At 40.6% G+C, this 15783-nt stretch overlaps 1 protein-coding gene across 2 annotated transcripts in view; it reads right to left on the reverse strand.

Annotated features, from left to right (window-relative positions):
* Nucleotides 1-15783, reverse strand: part of galnt14 (UDP-N-acetyl-alpha-D-galactosamine:polypeptide N-acetylgalactosaminyltransferase 14 (GalNAc-T14)) — an 86052-nt gene that overhangs the window by 68805 nt on the left and 1464 nt on the right. For both annotated transcript variants that reach the window (XM_054761816.1, XM_054761817.1), the window contains exon 2: nt 6390-6559. In XM_054761816.1, coding sequence (XP_054617791.1) covers nt 6390-6559 — 170 coding nt within the window. The remainder of the gene's footprint in view (nt 1-6389; nt 6560-15783) is intronic.

Consider the following 15783-nt stretch of genomic DNA (forward strand, 5'->3'; position numbering starts at 1 on the left):
GGCTCAAGCCTGGCTGCCGTCACGGTGCTCACCTGCAGTTAAAGCTGAAATACGGGAAACCATTTCAACAGAAGAGCAAAATACGGAAGTGTGATGTCAAAAGTCGGCCATGTTGCTTTCCGTGGCTTCCAGGGGCGGCGATGCTAATCGCTTGATGGATGTTTGACTGCTGAGTCGTGCAAACATGACGAGGACGCCGCCGCCACTCAGTGTCACTTATTGAACTGCCGCGCCTCGTTAGCGTCGCCGCTAAGGGATCGCTGGGTGGCGATCCAATAGGGATAATTAGCAAGCTGACTGGCCCCGCCCCCTGCACAGCTCTCAAAAGAAAAAGGATGGAATTTGCTCCAAACAACACGTGCCAGTAATGCCTTGCAACAGACTTGTAAATGATGCCAAACCTTTGAAGATATTTGTGTATTCATTCATAAATCATACACTGGCTTGTCAAAACACAACCTCATCACATCCAATACAGGAGTTGTATTACATAGGTGTGTAACAATTCATGTATTCATCATCACATTCCTCTATATGGAACACTCGGTACAGAACACAAGCGTACCCAATTTCCATTCAAGCCGGCAAACAGCAAGTTCACTTCGAATAATTTACACTCTTCAAACTGTTACTGTTGCATTTTACCAAAAAGAAACCTTCCAATTTCAACTATTATACATTCTTTTACTTAAAAGGTAATAACTTTATTAGAAAATACTCAAATGTTACAAGAAGAAAGTCCAAATATGAGAAAAAAAGGTAAACATTTACAAGAAAAAAAAAGAAATATAAAAGTTAAAAAGGAAAGTCTCAATTAAACAAGAAAAAAGTTGTATAGTGGTTGTTTTATAGAATTTCACAACAACAATTTTACAAGATTAAAGTCAGAATATGACATAGTTAAACATTTACAAGTAAAAAGAAAATATTTAAAAACCCATAACATGAAAAAAAATCTTAAATTACAAGAAATATATAGGCAAATATATTATTTATTATTGTATAATATTGTTATTTATTATATATTATAGATTAAATATATAATTTTATGTTTATTTTTATTAGAACAATTTTAAAAGATTAAAAAGTTGTCGTTTTGCAAAAAAAGTCATCATTTTACCCCAAAATATTGCAACGGTGCAAGAACAAAGTCAGAAAATGAGGAAAAAAAGTTGAAAATCTACGAGACAAAAAGAAAAAAAAAATCTTTCAAAAGCGTGAATATGAAAAAAAAAAACCTTTCAATTCCAAAAAATAAGTTGAAATATGACAAGATATAAAATGTCTCAATTTTACGAGAAAAGAAAAGTACTTTTACAAGAAGATGAAAAGCAATCATCTTGATGAGAAAATACTGCAATTTTGCAAAAAGAGTCAGAATACGAAACACAAATTAGAATTTTTACAAGAAATGACTGCAAACTTACGAGATGAAAGATTTGAGTCAGAATATTAAAAGAAAAAAGTTTTTACAGTAAAAAGTAATAGCAAAAATAATTTATGAGGAAAACACTGTAATGTTGCAAGGAACAAAGTCAGAATGTGAAATGAAAAAACATTTACACGAAAAAAAAAAAGAAAAAAAAGCCTTAATATGAAAAAAAATCTAAAATTACAAAAAATACATTGCAATTTTACAAGATGAAAATCTTAGTTTTATGAGACAAAAATGTACTTCCAAAAGAAGAAAATCAAAAAATTTGATGAGAAAATACTGCAATTTTACCCAAAAAGTTGGAATACTAGCTAAAATTCTGAATTTTACAAGAGAGTTATATCTTGTAATGTTATAATAAGTAATATTATGACAAAAAGTCACCATTTTATAAAGAAAAAGTCACCATTTTATAAAGAAAAAGTCCTAATTTCACAAGAATAAAGTCGTAATATGAGACAAATTTTACCACAAAAAAACAGCAATTCTAGAAGAGGAATGAAGATTTGATTTATTTTTAAATTTCCTGCAAATTTGCGCAGTTCAGCCCTGCACATGCCGGGGCTCGAACCCACAACCGTGTCACATGCCCACCACATGATATTTAAGTCGAGCAGCGCTAGCCAGTGAGCTAAAAGCCCGGTGCTGTCGACCTGCCGTCCAGTGCAGCTCTTAAGGTGTCAGGGAGTGAGGTTTGGGGGGGTGGGGTGAGTGTGAGCGGATGTCAGCTAGCGAGTCTGGGGGTTTTGGTAGCCTTAAAAGCGAGGGATGGATGGATGAATGGGTTTGTGGATGGATGGATGGATGGGTGGATGGATGTATGTGTACCGTACAGTGACGACAGCGCACTGTTACCCCCCAAGTACAGCAAATCCTGCGCACTGAAACAGCTTCCATTTTGCCTTTCTTCATGTTGGCTCTTTAACTTGCAGTAGGACGGTGTTATTTTTTTGTAGCGTTGCCATATCAACGCGCCAGTCGGCCATGTTTGCTCCCAGCGTGCCTCAGCTCATTGTCTCGGTGCTTGGATCTCATCCCTGCTGAGGGAGGTGCTCCAGTTCACTGAGATAATAGCCCGGCGCTGGAGTGCTTTACACGTGCACGCACATGCACACACTCATCTCGCCTCTCAGCGGCTCCTCCTTATTAATCCACACCCCCCCCCAAACCTCACCCATCTGACCTGCAGTATGTGCAGTCTTTGAATGCACAGCAGCAGCTGTGAGCGTGATGCATTGCAAGAATTCAACATGATCTTAGCATTGGATGTGCTTAGGTGGTGTACCTAATGAAGTGGAGGGTAAAAAAAAAACAACACCTTTCTCCCCTTTGAGCTTCGGATGAGTTTGTGCAGCTGCCACTTGTTCTAATGTGAAGGCCTGCTGGGAAAATAACAGACTTTTTATTCACCTGCTGGCTGTGCTCCTCTTCTTGGTTCTTCTAGTTTTTACTCCCTGACTCACTTGTCAGTCACTCTGCCGCAACGTTGCTCACGAAGCTGCTTTTGAGCCACTTCAAACTACGTTACAGTAGATTTGTGCCGCGATTCGCTCTGCATAAACTATGGAGTGGACGGATGAGATTTTAACTGCTAATAGCAATCACAACAACACATTCAACACTCATGCTGGGTCTCAATTGGCACACTTGCATCCGTACACTGTCAGTAGCCCACAGGACTGCAATCTATCCGTGGCTGTGAGTAAAGTCGTCCCTTACAATAAAAAAAAGATAATTAATCAATAATGATGGCTGTTCCAAGGTTGTCTACGCATATTACAAGTAGGGTTGGGCATCGAGTCCCGAGCATCGATGGGAACCGGGACTATCATTCAGATTCTCCCGGGATCGTTCAAATATTTTTATTTCGACGCCTAGATTCGATGCCCACTCCGCCGAGCAGAAGATATACGAAGAACACCAACGAAGAAGAAGACGGCGAGCGCCAGCGAGGAAGAAGCGGCTAAAAAGTTTGGCTTAACTTAACATAAAAAAGAGCGGTCGGCTCAGTGCAACATTTGCAACACAATGACATCATGCGAAGGAGGGTGCACAACTAACATGGTTAATGTTCACATATTCATGGAATAGGAAATAGAAATAACACGGTACCTCGGATTTGATGAGCTACGTCGGGAAGAGAAATCAAAGAATAAATGACGTCTGTCTCATGCCAACGTAAGCCAGGGTTTCAGGATGCTAGCTGATGTGGAAGTTTGGTGTAAATAAAGGACAGAAGCTACGGCTACAGCTAGGCAAGTTTATTATTTGTCTCAGCAGTCATGGGACTTTCTCAACTCATACAACACATTTCCGGCCTTCAAAATAAGAGCGATGTGGGCTATATCCTGTTTACCTGCGTTCACAAAATAAGGATTTCATTAAAAATACTTTACGCCAACATTGAGGCAGCAAACATAGTATACTACTTCTCAAAAGTAAACATCTTTTGTGAAAGAGTACAAGACGAATGCTTTGATATTTATATACTGGTTGAAAATAGCCCTGTAAGAAATTCATAGCAAATTTTATGAAAAAAAAGTTCATATCATTAAACAATTCATGGATTCAATTCATCAATTCATCCAAAAAGAACTCGAAAATCGTTTGGAACCGGAATCAAAAAGAGGAATTGAAATTGAAACTGGAATCGTTCAAATTCAAATGACGCCCAACCCTAATTATTAGTCAAAAATATTGAAAGACAAGTTCTATGCTGTACTGGGGTCACTAGGCATCAGACGTTAGATTACATGACCTTTCACACTGCACGGAGACTGGCTACTGAGCCAGCAGAGCTGAGTCGACATGCCGTGGCTGAGACTGAAAAAAAAGATTCTCCTCTCATTCCGTGTGGAAGTGGTAAATTTTTGGCTTATTTGTCCTTCTTCTCCACTCCGTTTGAAACACTGTCTTAAGTTTAGAATAAGTAAATCGGAGAGGCTAGTTAGCTTGGTAGCTTGCTACGCTAGCGGGGGCCATCTGTTATGTCCATGCAGTGATCCTGTAGCCTGTGCAATGTGGTGTAAACAAAGAATAATAGGAGTGTAAAGGTGACTTTTGGGGTATTATATCATGTCTGCAGGGCTATGAACTAACAATCATAAGATTTTGTTTATTCATATTGAATCCTACTTTGCGGAAATGCACTTATTGCAGTCGGGTCGGGAACCAACTGACCGCGATACACGAGGGACGACTGTATGGGGGTAGAGGGAAAGAGCCGTCTTTGCCACCTTCATCACCTTCAAAGCCATCTACATCACTCATCACAGAAGAAGAAGAAGTAGAAGAAGAAGAAGAGTTTCTGCGAAAGGAAACGGCTCGGCTTTCTAGATGCTATCATGTTTTGGGGAGGGGGTTCATGAGTCTTTCATGTCCCCATGCTGCTAACGTGCTGGCTTCACAGCAGCTGATACAGCAGATCACCACACACACACACACATCATGGTCCCCAGCAAGATAAATGAACGTTATCATGCACCCGCAACCACCACCACATCCACTCCCCATCCTCCTACGCTCTTCTCACTTTCTTTGCCGCACACAAACCCTCCGCCGTATGCCAGCGACACAGCACATTTCCCTCCTCGGAAACACAAGGAAGCACGCTCGTGAACACACACACACACACACACACACAGGAAGTGTTAGTAACGCACAAACACAGGCATGCAACTACTCATTATACACACACGCACCGTGTGACACACACACACAGAAAAGATGTCGTGCGAGTATCCACAACAGATGTGATCTCGCAGCATCAGCATCCCTCCAGGACTTAGACAGACCCCAACATGCAACGTCCTGCCTGGACCCCTCACTGACAAGCGCTACACTTTGCCTACTGTGCAACATTATTTGCCTTTCCACGGTCAAAAGGTGAGAGGGGGAGGCAAAGTAACTTCCGTTGGTACCAAAACAAACACAAGTGACAGTCCGGGGTGTTGTTTTGGTCCCGGTGACAACTTTTATAATGGAAACGGAAGTGAAACAAAGCCAACTGTACTGCTTTTTTGGTCCCGCGCCACTCATGTGAACCTGGATACTGCTTTTTCTTTGACTTCTGCTCATTTTTTTGGCGTTATATTTTGTTTAGTTGATTTTGTTTCACTGTAAATTCCACCAAAATGTTTCACAAATACACACAATTTGATTGGACCTTTTTGTCTAATTGCGATAAGCAAATATAAAAAAGTAAAAAAAAAAATGGCTGAAATAAAAGTGTAAAAAATTATAAAAATAAACAAAAACAAAAATAAAAATGACTTGCTTAAAAATGTAAAAACTCATAACAATAAAGATGGTTTAAATATGAGTGCAAAAAAAAATCACTTACCAAAAAGTGCTTTAAAAATGACTGAAATAAAAGTGTAAAAGTAAATAAATAAAAATAAAAATGACTTAAATCAACATGTAAAAACTCATAAAACTAAAAATGACTTCAATAAAAGTGTAAAAATAAATTAATAAAATGACTTTAAAAAAAGTATAAAAAGTCCAAAAAATATAAACAAAAACAAATAAAAAGTGAGCCGAGCCAAAAGAGCCAATTCTCTAAAAAGAGAAGAACGGCAAACTTTCTTAGTGGAAACTTTGCTTGGCTTTGAAAACACACATTATGAGTCAGATGAGGAAGCACATGATCTATATCTCACACACACACATGCACGCGCACACGCGGATATTGCTCCCAACAGATGCCATCTTGCAGCATCAGCATCCCTCCAGGACATAGTCAGAGCCCCACAATGAGCGCCCACGCCGCCTGCTGGGCATGGCGGTGGTCCGGAGTCCTTGGCATGCGCATCAAGTATGAAAGTATGCAAGGTTGACTTTGATGACTTTGTGTAGCGACATGGCTAGCTCCAAACATTAACAACATTGTCTTTTTTTCTATTAAATTCTTCTAGATTGTGTATCTCCCTTAGTGTGTGTGTGTGTGTCCTACCTGAGGTGCCTGGTGTCCCTCAGGGCTCGGTTGCTGGGGATGCGTTCGCTCTCCCTCTGGTTGAAGGCGTACAGCGTGTAAGGGTCGTCGCCGGGCCTCCAGCGTCGGGCGCTCAGGTAACTTCGCTCGTCAAAACCGTCCAACATGTCCTCCCACTCGGCGTCGGACATCTGCGGGTGGAAAAGGCACAGACGTCGGGTTAGGGCGAGGCTCGGATCATGACACATAAGAGTGCGCAGAATAACCAGCGTCCTTGAACACGTTCATTCCCCTCAATGAAACGCAGCTCCCCACTGCCGGCAGCACTCGTGCACCATCCTTAACTCTAAAGTGACACACAATTACCTTGCTGCTCCTTTGTGTTGCCAGATGATTATTTACACAGCAACTGCTGTGTGTTGGCTCATTTGCGGTGAATATTGCGCCTATACTGCTGTACAAGATGTACACTGACTGCTCTAAAGTACATCCGTGTTTACTTTCTTTAGTATTGTCCCCTGACAAGATGTGCTGTCATAAAATGTCCTCTTTGGTGCTGTTCAAAAGAAAACAGAACACCCGGCGGACATATTTCTTCTCAACCAGCACACACACACACACACACACACACACACACACACACACACACACACACACACACACACACACACACACACACACACACACTCGTAGGGTCGCAGTGTTGATGTGTTAACATCTTCTCCTCCTTCTCATTGCTCAGTGGCACACTTGCTGATGCCACACTTTGTCTAAATGGGCCCATTAGAAGGCTGTGTGTGCGTGTGTGTGTGCGCGTGTGTGTAGTTGTTCCCCTGGCGGCCGTAACAACGAAGCGTGAAGAACACGAGTAAAAGACAAAGTGACCACAGGAGCAGCAAGAAGGAAGCAAGGAAATGAGGAGGTGAAGGAGAGATGGACAGGAAGTGACATCGCCAAAATAAACAGGACAAGAAGGCGTCGTCTTGTTGAAAATCAACAGGGAGCTTGATAAATCGCGTTTGAACGTCAATTGTACCTCTCGCAGAGGCGCCGTTGGTCGAGAAGCAGGACCTCACAACATCCACAGCGACATCTGTATTGCGATGCAAGCTGTACACTGACTCCTCTAAAGAAGATCCATGTTGACTTTCTATAGCATTGTCCCTTGACGGTGTACACTATCATGAAGAAAACATGCCTCCTGTAAATTTCAATGTGTGACATGTAAATGTTCCACTTCCACATTTGATCACTGCTGTAACAGTAAACAAGGCTGCGTGTGTGTGTGTGTGTGTGTGTGTGTGTGTGTGTGTGTGGACAGCTGGAACGTCACCTTGCAACAGATGCACGGTTTATCCTTCACACTAAAAGCAGGCGATGCAGATGGAAAAGACATTAATGTTAGTGGCTGCGTGTTTTGGCAGCATGGTGAAAGGGTTAAAGCGTCCAGATGTTGAGCACCTCCTCCTCCTTCCCCACCTCCTCCACCTCCTGGCTTCTTGTTGCCATAGATATCACTGCTGGCTAATCCATACTGTACGTGCACAGTGGAGCACAGCAAAATCCTTCACCTTCTACTGCTAAATCTACTTTTGCTGGTCAATACACACGTGTGTGTGTGTGTGTGTGTGTGTGTGTGAGAGCCTCGTGGCGAGGGATGCAAACACTGCAGAGCAAGCAGACAGGAAATAATCATTCATCTCCTGCAAAGAGAAGAACCACTAGCTTATGTTAGCGGTGTCCAAACTCCGGCCCCGGGGGCCATATGTGGCCCGCAGCCTGTTCTTTTTTGGGCCCGCAACAGATTCTGAAAGAATATTAAACCCTTTGAAAAGAAAGCAACAATGCCGGCTGTTATTTTGACAGACATTTCAAGTTTCAGTGTCTTCAATGAGCTAAAAAAAAGGTGGAAAAATTCTTTCCGCACTGACTAATGTGGATGCAACTACTTGCTGTCTCTGCTGTAGCTCCGCCCCCAGCCTCCCTCATAGGTTGTTTTTTTTCCTGCCACCAACTTTCGCATTCGGAAAAACTTAAGTATGTGGGGGCCACTTTATTTGATATTTTACTTCAGAGGGTGTCCAAAGTGCAGCTTTAGGGTTATCTGCGTTAAACTAAACTAAAACGGGGAAAAAAATGCAAAAAAAAAAAAGGGAAAACATTGCAAAAATGAATAAAATAGCTGTAGAGACATGGAGAAAGGGCAGGGTGAAATCAGGTCTTCTTCTTTCTACTCCTTTTCAGACAGGTTGAATTGTGAAAATGTAAAAATGTTTCTTAACCTAACTTGTTAAACACAAACCATGAACACAACTATCGGCAAAAAGGCAGAATACACGGAAAAAAGATGTAATGTTGACACAAATAACAGTAATAATAATAATAACACTACATTATTGTTATTCTTATTAGTAGCAGTATTTTAGTGTTATATTAGTGTTTATATTAGTGTTGCTAATAATAATTATAATAATTATTTTATTATTAGTGTTAAATATAATAATAATGTACAATAACACTAATAATAATACTATTATTTTATGTCATTTATTTACTATTATTATATTTAACACAAAAAATAATTATTATTATTATTAACACTATTATTATTATTATTATTGTTACTGTTATTTTATATTATTATTATTATTAATAATGTAAAGTAACAAACTATTATAATAATATTTTGCATTTTATCCACTTATATTATTATATTTAAGACAAATAATACAACTTATAATATTCATTATTATTATTTACACCGATGATAGTATTTTATGCACTATTATTATATTTATTAATATAAAATAATTTATATTTTTTGTGATATTTAATAATATTATTGTTAATACTAATAATATAAAATAACACTAATAATAGTATCACAATTGTATGCATTTTCTGCACTATTATTATTAGTATTATCATCACTGTATTTAATAATAATATTATGATATCAGTAGTATACAAAGGGTTGGGCATCGAGCATTGAGCATCGATGGGAACCGGGACTAACATTCCGATTCTCCCAGGATCGCTCATTTTGTAAAATTTTGATCCCTCATTTCGATGATCAACCAGCCCGCCGACCGGAAAAAATGTCCACGTAACACAAATGACGAAGAAGAAGCGGCAGGAAGCGTTTGTGTTCATCCATTTCAACCACGGACAGCGTGAAACGGCGCACGAACGCTTGGCTGAAAATCTAAAAAACACATCAGAAAAAAACGTGTATACATATATGATGTTTGTAGCCTTTTTGGGCAAAATGTCCTCCGCATCCTTTGACTTTTCAGTATGCGTCCCTCAGCGTTCCTGACATGCGACGTACCCTGTGGTTCAGCGTATTTAATCTGGCTTCAGCTCAAACAGACACCTGTCACGGAGGTCAGCAAGTCCTCACAAACTCTCACCACGAAGAAGAAGAAGCAAAAGAAAAAAGACAAGAAGAAGTGTGATGCAACGATGGCGACATGCGGCGTCAGTCCAGCACAAAGGAGAAAGCGCAAACATCTTGTCGTCTGTCAACTTTGACGTTCTTCATTTGCTCGCTGTCGTCTCGCTCTTGTGTCCCCCCTCCAATACTCTTCCCTCCTTCTGTTTTCCTGCCGCCATTCGTCATCTCATGGCCTCGCCTGCATCACTCCTCCATCATTGTCCTCTTTTCTCCTTCTTCTTGTTAGCTTTCTCTCTGCTCTCTTTATCCTCCATAAACTAGATTGATGTCTCAATCCTACATGCATCACCAACAACACACACACACAGTATATTACAGTATATATACTTGTACCTATGCTGGGTCTCAAATGCAATACTTCCATAAGTATGCTGTGTAAGTATGCAAGAGTGCACTTGTGCGCTCAAAAACTAAGTGTAAGTATGCAAGTGTGCACTTGTGGGGTCAAAAGAGTAACTGCAAATAGGCAAGCGTGCATTTGTGCACTCAAAAAAAAAAGTGTAAGTCTGCAAGTGTGCACTTGTGGGGTCTAAAGAGTAAGTGTAAATATGCAAGAGTGCACTTGTGCGCTCAAAAACTAAGTGTAAGTATGCAAGTGTGCACTTGTGGGGTCAAAGGAGTAACTGCAAATAGGCAAGCGCGCATTTGTGCACTCAAAAGACTAAGTGTAAGTCTGCAAGTGTGCACTTGTGGGGTCAAAAGAGTAACTGTACATAAGCAAGTGTGCATTTGTGCGCTCAAAAAACTAAGTGTAAGTGTGCAAGTGTGCACTTGTGCGCTGAAAAGACTAAGTGTAAGTAAACAAGTGTTCACTTGTGCACTCAGAAGTCTAAGTGTAAGTACGCAAAGTGTGCACGTGTGCACTCAAAAGACTATCAGTGTAAGTACGCAAGTACGCTAAAAAGACTAAGCGTACGTACGCAAGTGTGCACGTGTGCACTCAAAAGACTTTAAGTGTAAGTACGCAAGTACGCTAAAAAGACTAAGCATGCGTACGCAAGTATGCACATGTGCACTCAAAAGACTTTAAGTGTAAGTACGCAAGTACGCTAAAAAGACTAAGCGTACATACGCAAGTGTGCACATATGCACACAAAAGACTAAGTGTAAGTAAACAAGTGTGCACTTGTGCACTCAGAAGTCTAAGTATAAGTACGCAAAGTGTGCACGTGTGCACTCAAAAGACTTTAAGTGTAAGAACGCAAGTACGCTAAAAAGACTAAGCGTACGACCGCAAGTGTGCACGTGTGCACTCAAAAGACTTTAAGTGTAAGTACGCAAGTACGCTAAAAAGACTAAGCGTACGTACGCAAGTGTGGACGTGTGCACTCAAAAGACTATAAGTGTAAGTATGCAAGTGCGCTAAAAAGATGTAAATGAAATGTAAGTGCAAGAGTGCACGTAAGCACTCAGAAGACTAAGAGTAAATGCGCAAGTGCGCACTTGTGCGCTCCAAAAATTAAGTGTAAGTACACAAGTGTGCACATATGCACTCAAAATACTAAGCATAAGTATGAAAGTGTGTTCATCGGTGAGGAGTCCACTACATCATCATTTGCCCTCCCACAAATTCGAACCGTGTGTAAAGCAGACACGTGTGCGGGCGTATGTGCACGCACACACGTGCACTGTGGTAAATTAGCCGCCTAAAAGGTGCTTGATTGTGCCGCACGCTAACTTGCTGATGATTGCGCTTTCTTTTGGGAAAGGACGGAATCTTTCATAAAGCGGCAAAATGAAAAACACACCGTCAGGCTTTTTGGGGGACAAATGTGCTCCTTCATCATTGTGGCTGCGTGCGATGGCAAGGGCGGGGGATGGGGGGTGTTCAAAACAGTCACAACACACTGTTAGCAACACTTTATTTGAGGTAAAGCTTCTAAAGTCAAGACAGGACAAGCGCAACAACTAAAAAAGCGGTCAGATAAGCAAATAGACATTGAAACACACTATCTATATATTACATGTATATAATAATATAATGTACTGTATATAAGTGCTATGTCACATGACTCCATGTCAACTGTTTGAGTCCACGACATTAAGATGACTAAGCCAACATACGTTCGGCACGTGCATGTGTTACAAGTATACGTTAAACTAAATAAGACCTTTACCTTAATTTGTCCCCTTGCACACGTACTTTATACCACAATGGTTGACCACGGCAAATGATTTAAAGACAATACAACAACTCTCTATAATATAATATTCATCAGAATATCGGAATGTTCAAAAAGTTGATTATTATTCAGAATAAATTATTTAACTATGATTAATATTACCATCAATTCTAATTATTTCATTATTTATTGTTTTATTATAAATATATTCAATTAACATTTTAATAAATTCTTTAATTATAATAATTGAATTATAATTCATTATTTAAAATAAAAATAAATAATACATATAAAGCACAGTTGCTGTTGACCCCAAGGGGTGGTGAAATGTTCCTCAGAAGGAGGAGGAGGAGGCCATGCTCAGCGGCGGCCATGCCAGCTGCACAGCATGAAAGTGAATGATGACTATGACTATTTTTATTATTTTTATTATTGTTACTGTGAGCTGCTTACAGCTGCAACAAAACTCATTTCCCTCCCTCCCGCCTGCGTGAACAGCTCCCGCTGAGGAACAATGGCCGCCGCACGTGCACATGACCGGCAAATGAATCATGTCGCACGCGCGTGTGTGTGTGTGTGTGTGTGTGTGTGTGAGTAAATGGAAGGTCCAGCTTGCTTACTGGAGAAAAGTAGCAAAGAAAAACGGAAAGCTTGGCATCTGCAAGCAGCCAATCAGAGGCCGCGTTGATGGTCATGTGAGATTGTTGTGTTTACATTGCTGCCGTATAAGAAATCAGGATTAATGCATTCATTTTTAATGTAATTATTCTTGTATGTCCCATAAGCAAAAATAAAGTACAGTTTTTACAGTAAAAAGTGTTTGATGTGAGTGCAAATTCCCGTCATTTTTGTTTCCTCTCATGTTTGGACTCCTCAGACTGAACTGAAGCACGCACACATGAGCGCACACGCACGCACACGCACACACAAGCAGCTTCAAAGTCTCAGTGTGTGTGCATGCATGCAGATGAGTGTGTGTGTGTGTGTGTGTGTGTGTGTGTGTGTAGAGGACATGTCATTCTTTGTAGGAAGTAGTCCCGCGAGGTAAACATGAGTGCAGGCTAATGCCTTCAGGACGGGGGAAATATTCATTTGCATTTCAATAGAGCGTGCACACACACACACACACACACACACACACACACACACACACACACACACACACACATGCTCACACGCTGCATACATTCCAAGAAAATTCCATGTAAAAGGCCACTTCATTAAATGTGATTCAATACGAGACAAAAAGCCTTTTTGAAAGGCTTCACAAAATAGCTGTTCCTAATATTTTGACACTCCCCAAAATAAGACGGCCAAAATATTAGAAACAGCTTTCAGCATCATCCACGACATCATAATAGTGACAAACTTATTGAATTTGAATACCTCTCAAAAGTCAACGTAATCTTTTTCTTTGTCTCTTGGATCGGATGAGATGGTGTACCTAATGAAGTGTCCAGTCAACGTTGTGTTCAAAGTCACGCTAACGACAGTGTTGAGCACGCGCTTTTAAGTGGGAGGGCGCCCGAGTTAATCGCCTGTGAAGGACAGTCAACGCTGACCACTCGACTGCTCTTTCATTGAAGCCCTGTAGGCGTTGCTGTGGCGGAGTTTAAAGCGCCATTGAGTGTCAAACAAATCAAGAAGAAGAAGGACAAGCTGTTTGCTGTGTCTACATTGGCGCACTTGCGTATTTACACTTACTCTTTTGAGTGCATCAGTGCATCCGCACTGACAAGTACGGCAAAATGCTGTTGAACTCAAAACCAGTGTTTCCCTTATAGTCATTTAATTGTGGAGGCCGCCACAAATAAATTGTTGTAATAAATGTTCGCCCTTGCTCAGGGTCTGAGGAATTTCACTTATTTTCCTGAACATTTCCTTTATTTTTCAATCCAAATGTTGGCAGGACACTCCACAATTTGAGTGTGTTGAGTGCAATATCTACTTACTGATAGTGTACTGCGTTTTGCCGTATTTCTCAACGATACACTCAATAAACTAATGTCACAAGCGTTCACTTATGCACTCAAAATACAAAGTGTAAGTATGTAGGTGTGCATCACTCAATAGACTGAGTGTAGGTACGCAAGTCTGCATTAATGCACTCATAAAAGTAAGTGTAGGAACGGGAGTGTGCACTAAAAAGACTAAGTTTAAGTACAGGAGTGAGCACTTATGTCCTCAAAAGATTAAGTATAACTATGCAAGTGTACACTCGTGCACTCAAAATACTAAGTGTACACCCCCAAGTGTGCACGTATGCACTCAAAAGACCAAGTGTAACTTTGCAAGTGTGCACTTACACACTCAAAATACTAAGTGTGCATCCCCAAGTGTACACTCAAAAGCCGAAGTGTGCACGTATGCACTCAAAATACTAAGTGTAACTATGTAAGCGTGCATGTGTGCACTCAAAAGTAGTGGAAAAAACAGTGCAATAGGCAAAGTGTCAGGAGGCAAGTGTGCACTTGTGCACTCAAAAGACTAAGTGTAAGTACGCAAATGTGCATTTAAGCACTCAAAAGACTAAGTGAAAGAGCGCAAGTGTGCATTAATGCACTCAAGAGACCAAGTGTAACTGTGCAAGTGTGCACTTATGCACTCAAAACACTAAGTGTGCATCCCCAAGTGTGCACTTGTGCACTCAAAAGCATATGTGTGCACGTATGCACTCAAAATACTAAGTGTAAGTATGTAAGTGTGCATGTGTGCACTCAAAAGTAGTGCAAAAAGCAGTGAAAAAGCAAAGTGTAACTATGCAAGTGTGCGCCTATGCACTCAAAATACTGAGGACACATCCACAAGTGTGCACTTGTGCACCTAAAAAACTAAAGTGTAAGTATGCACCTGTGCATTTATGCACTCAAAATACTAAGTGAAAGTACGCATGTGTGCATTTATGCACTCAAAAGACCAAGTGTAACCATGCAAGTGTGCACTTATGCACTCAAAACACTAAGTGTGCATCCCCAAGTGTGCACTTGTGCACCTAAAAAACTAAAGTGTAAGTATGCAAGTGTGCAAGTACGCACTCAAAATACTAAGTGAAAGTACGCAAGTGTGCATGTATGCACTCAAAAGACCAAGTGTAACCATGCAAGTGTGCACTTATGCACTCAAAACACTAAGTGTGCATCCCCAAGTGTGCACTTGTGCACCCAAAAGACTTAAGTGTAAGTACGCAAGTGTGCATTTATGCACTCAAAATACTAAGTGTAACTATGCAAGTGTGCATCGATGCACTCAAAATACTAGTGTGCCAATTGAGACATGTCTATTTTGTTTGTGGGGCGCTTCACAGCAGCGCGAGGAAGGCTGAAAAGTGGTGCTGATGAAGAGTCTTGCTGCTGATACCAGGCTTGAGTTTGTTCATTGACACACGCTGACTTTGTCATAAAGGTTATTTGGAAATACGCTAAATGACACGGGATTGCATGCCAGTGCACAAACTTGCATCAGTCTGCTCTCAACTTGCACTTCTAAACGCTACTGCAGTCAACTCTGTAGCAATCCTCTTTGTTTACTAGGACAGGACTGAGTGATGATGAACTAGAATAGATGAATACGGTAAACTGTTCATTATTATTTCATTTATTTATTTGACACAATGACTACAAATAACACTGAATTGTTTTTTAGATGATCGTATGTACGATGGCGACAGCTGAAGTTGCTAAGGCAGGGTTGTCTAAAGTGTGGCATATTGTAAAAATAACATGAACTGATTATTGATTAGATTATGGCTGCAGCTAACGATTACTTTCACAGTCGATTAATCTCAAGCTTGCGGTTTTCGATGCTGCTGTGTGTGAATGTCTTGTTTTGTCTGAAC

The sequence above is a fragment of the Dunckerocampus dactyliophorus genome, chromosome 19, assembly GCF_027744805.1.
Source record: "Dunckerocampus dactyliophorus isolate RoL2022-P2 chromosome 19, RoL_Ddac_1.1, whole genome shotgun sequence".
NCBI classification, from domain to species: domain Eukaryota; kingdom Metazoa; phylum Chordata; class Actinopteri; order Syngnathiformes; family Syngnathidae; genus Dunckerocampus; species Dunckerocampus dactyliophorus.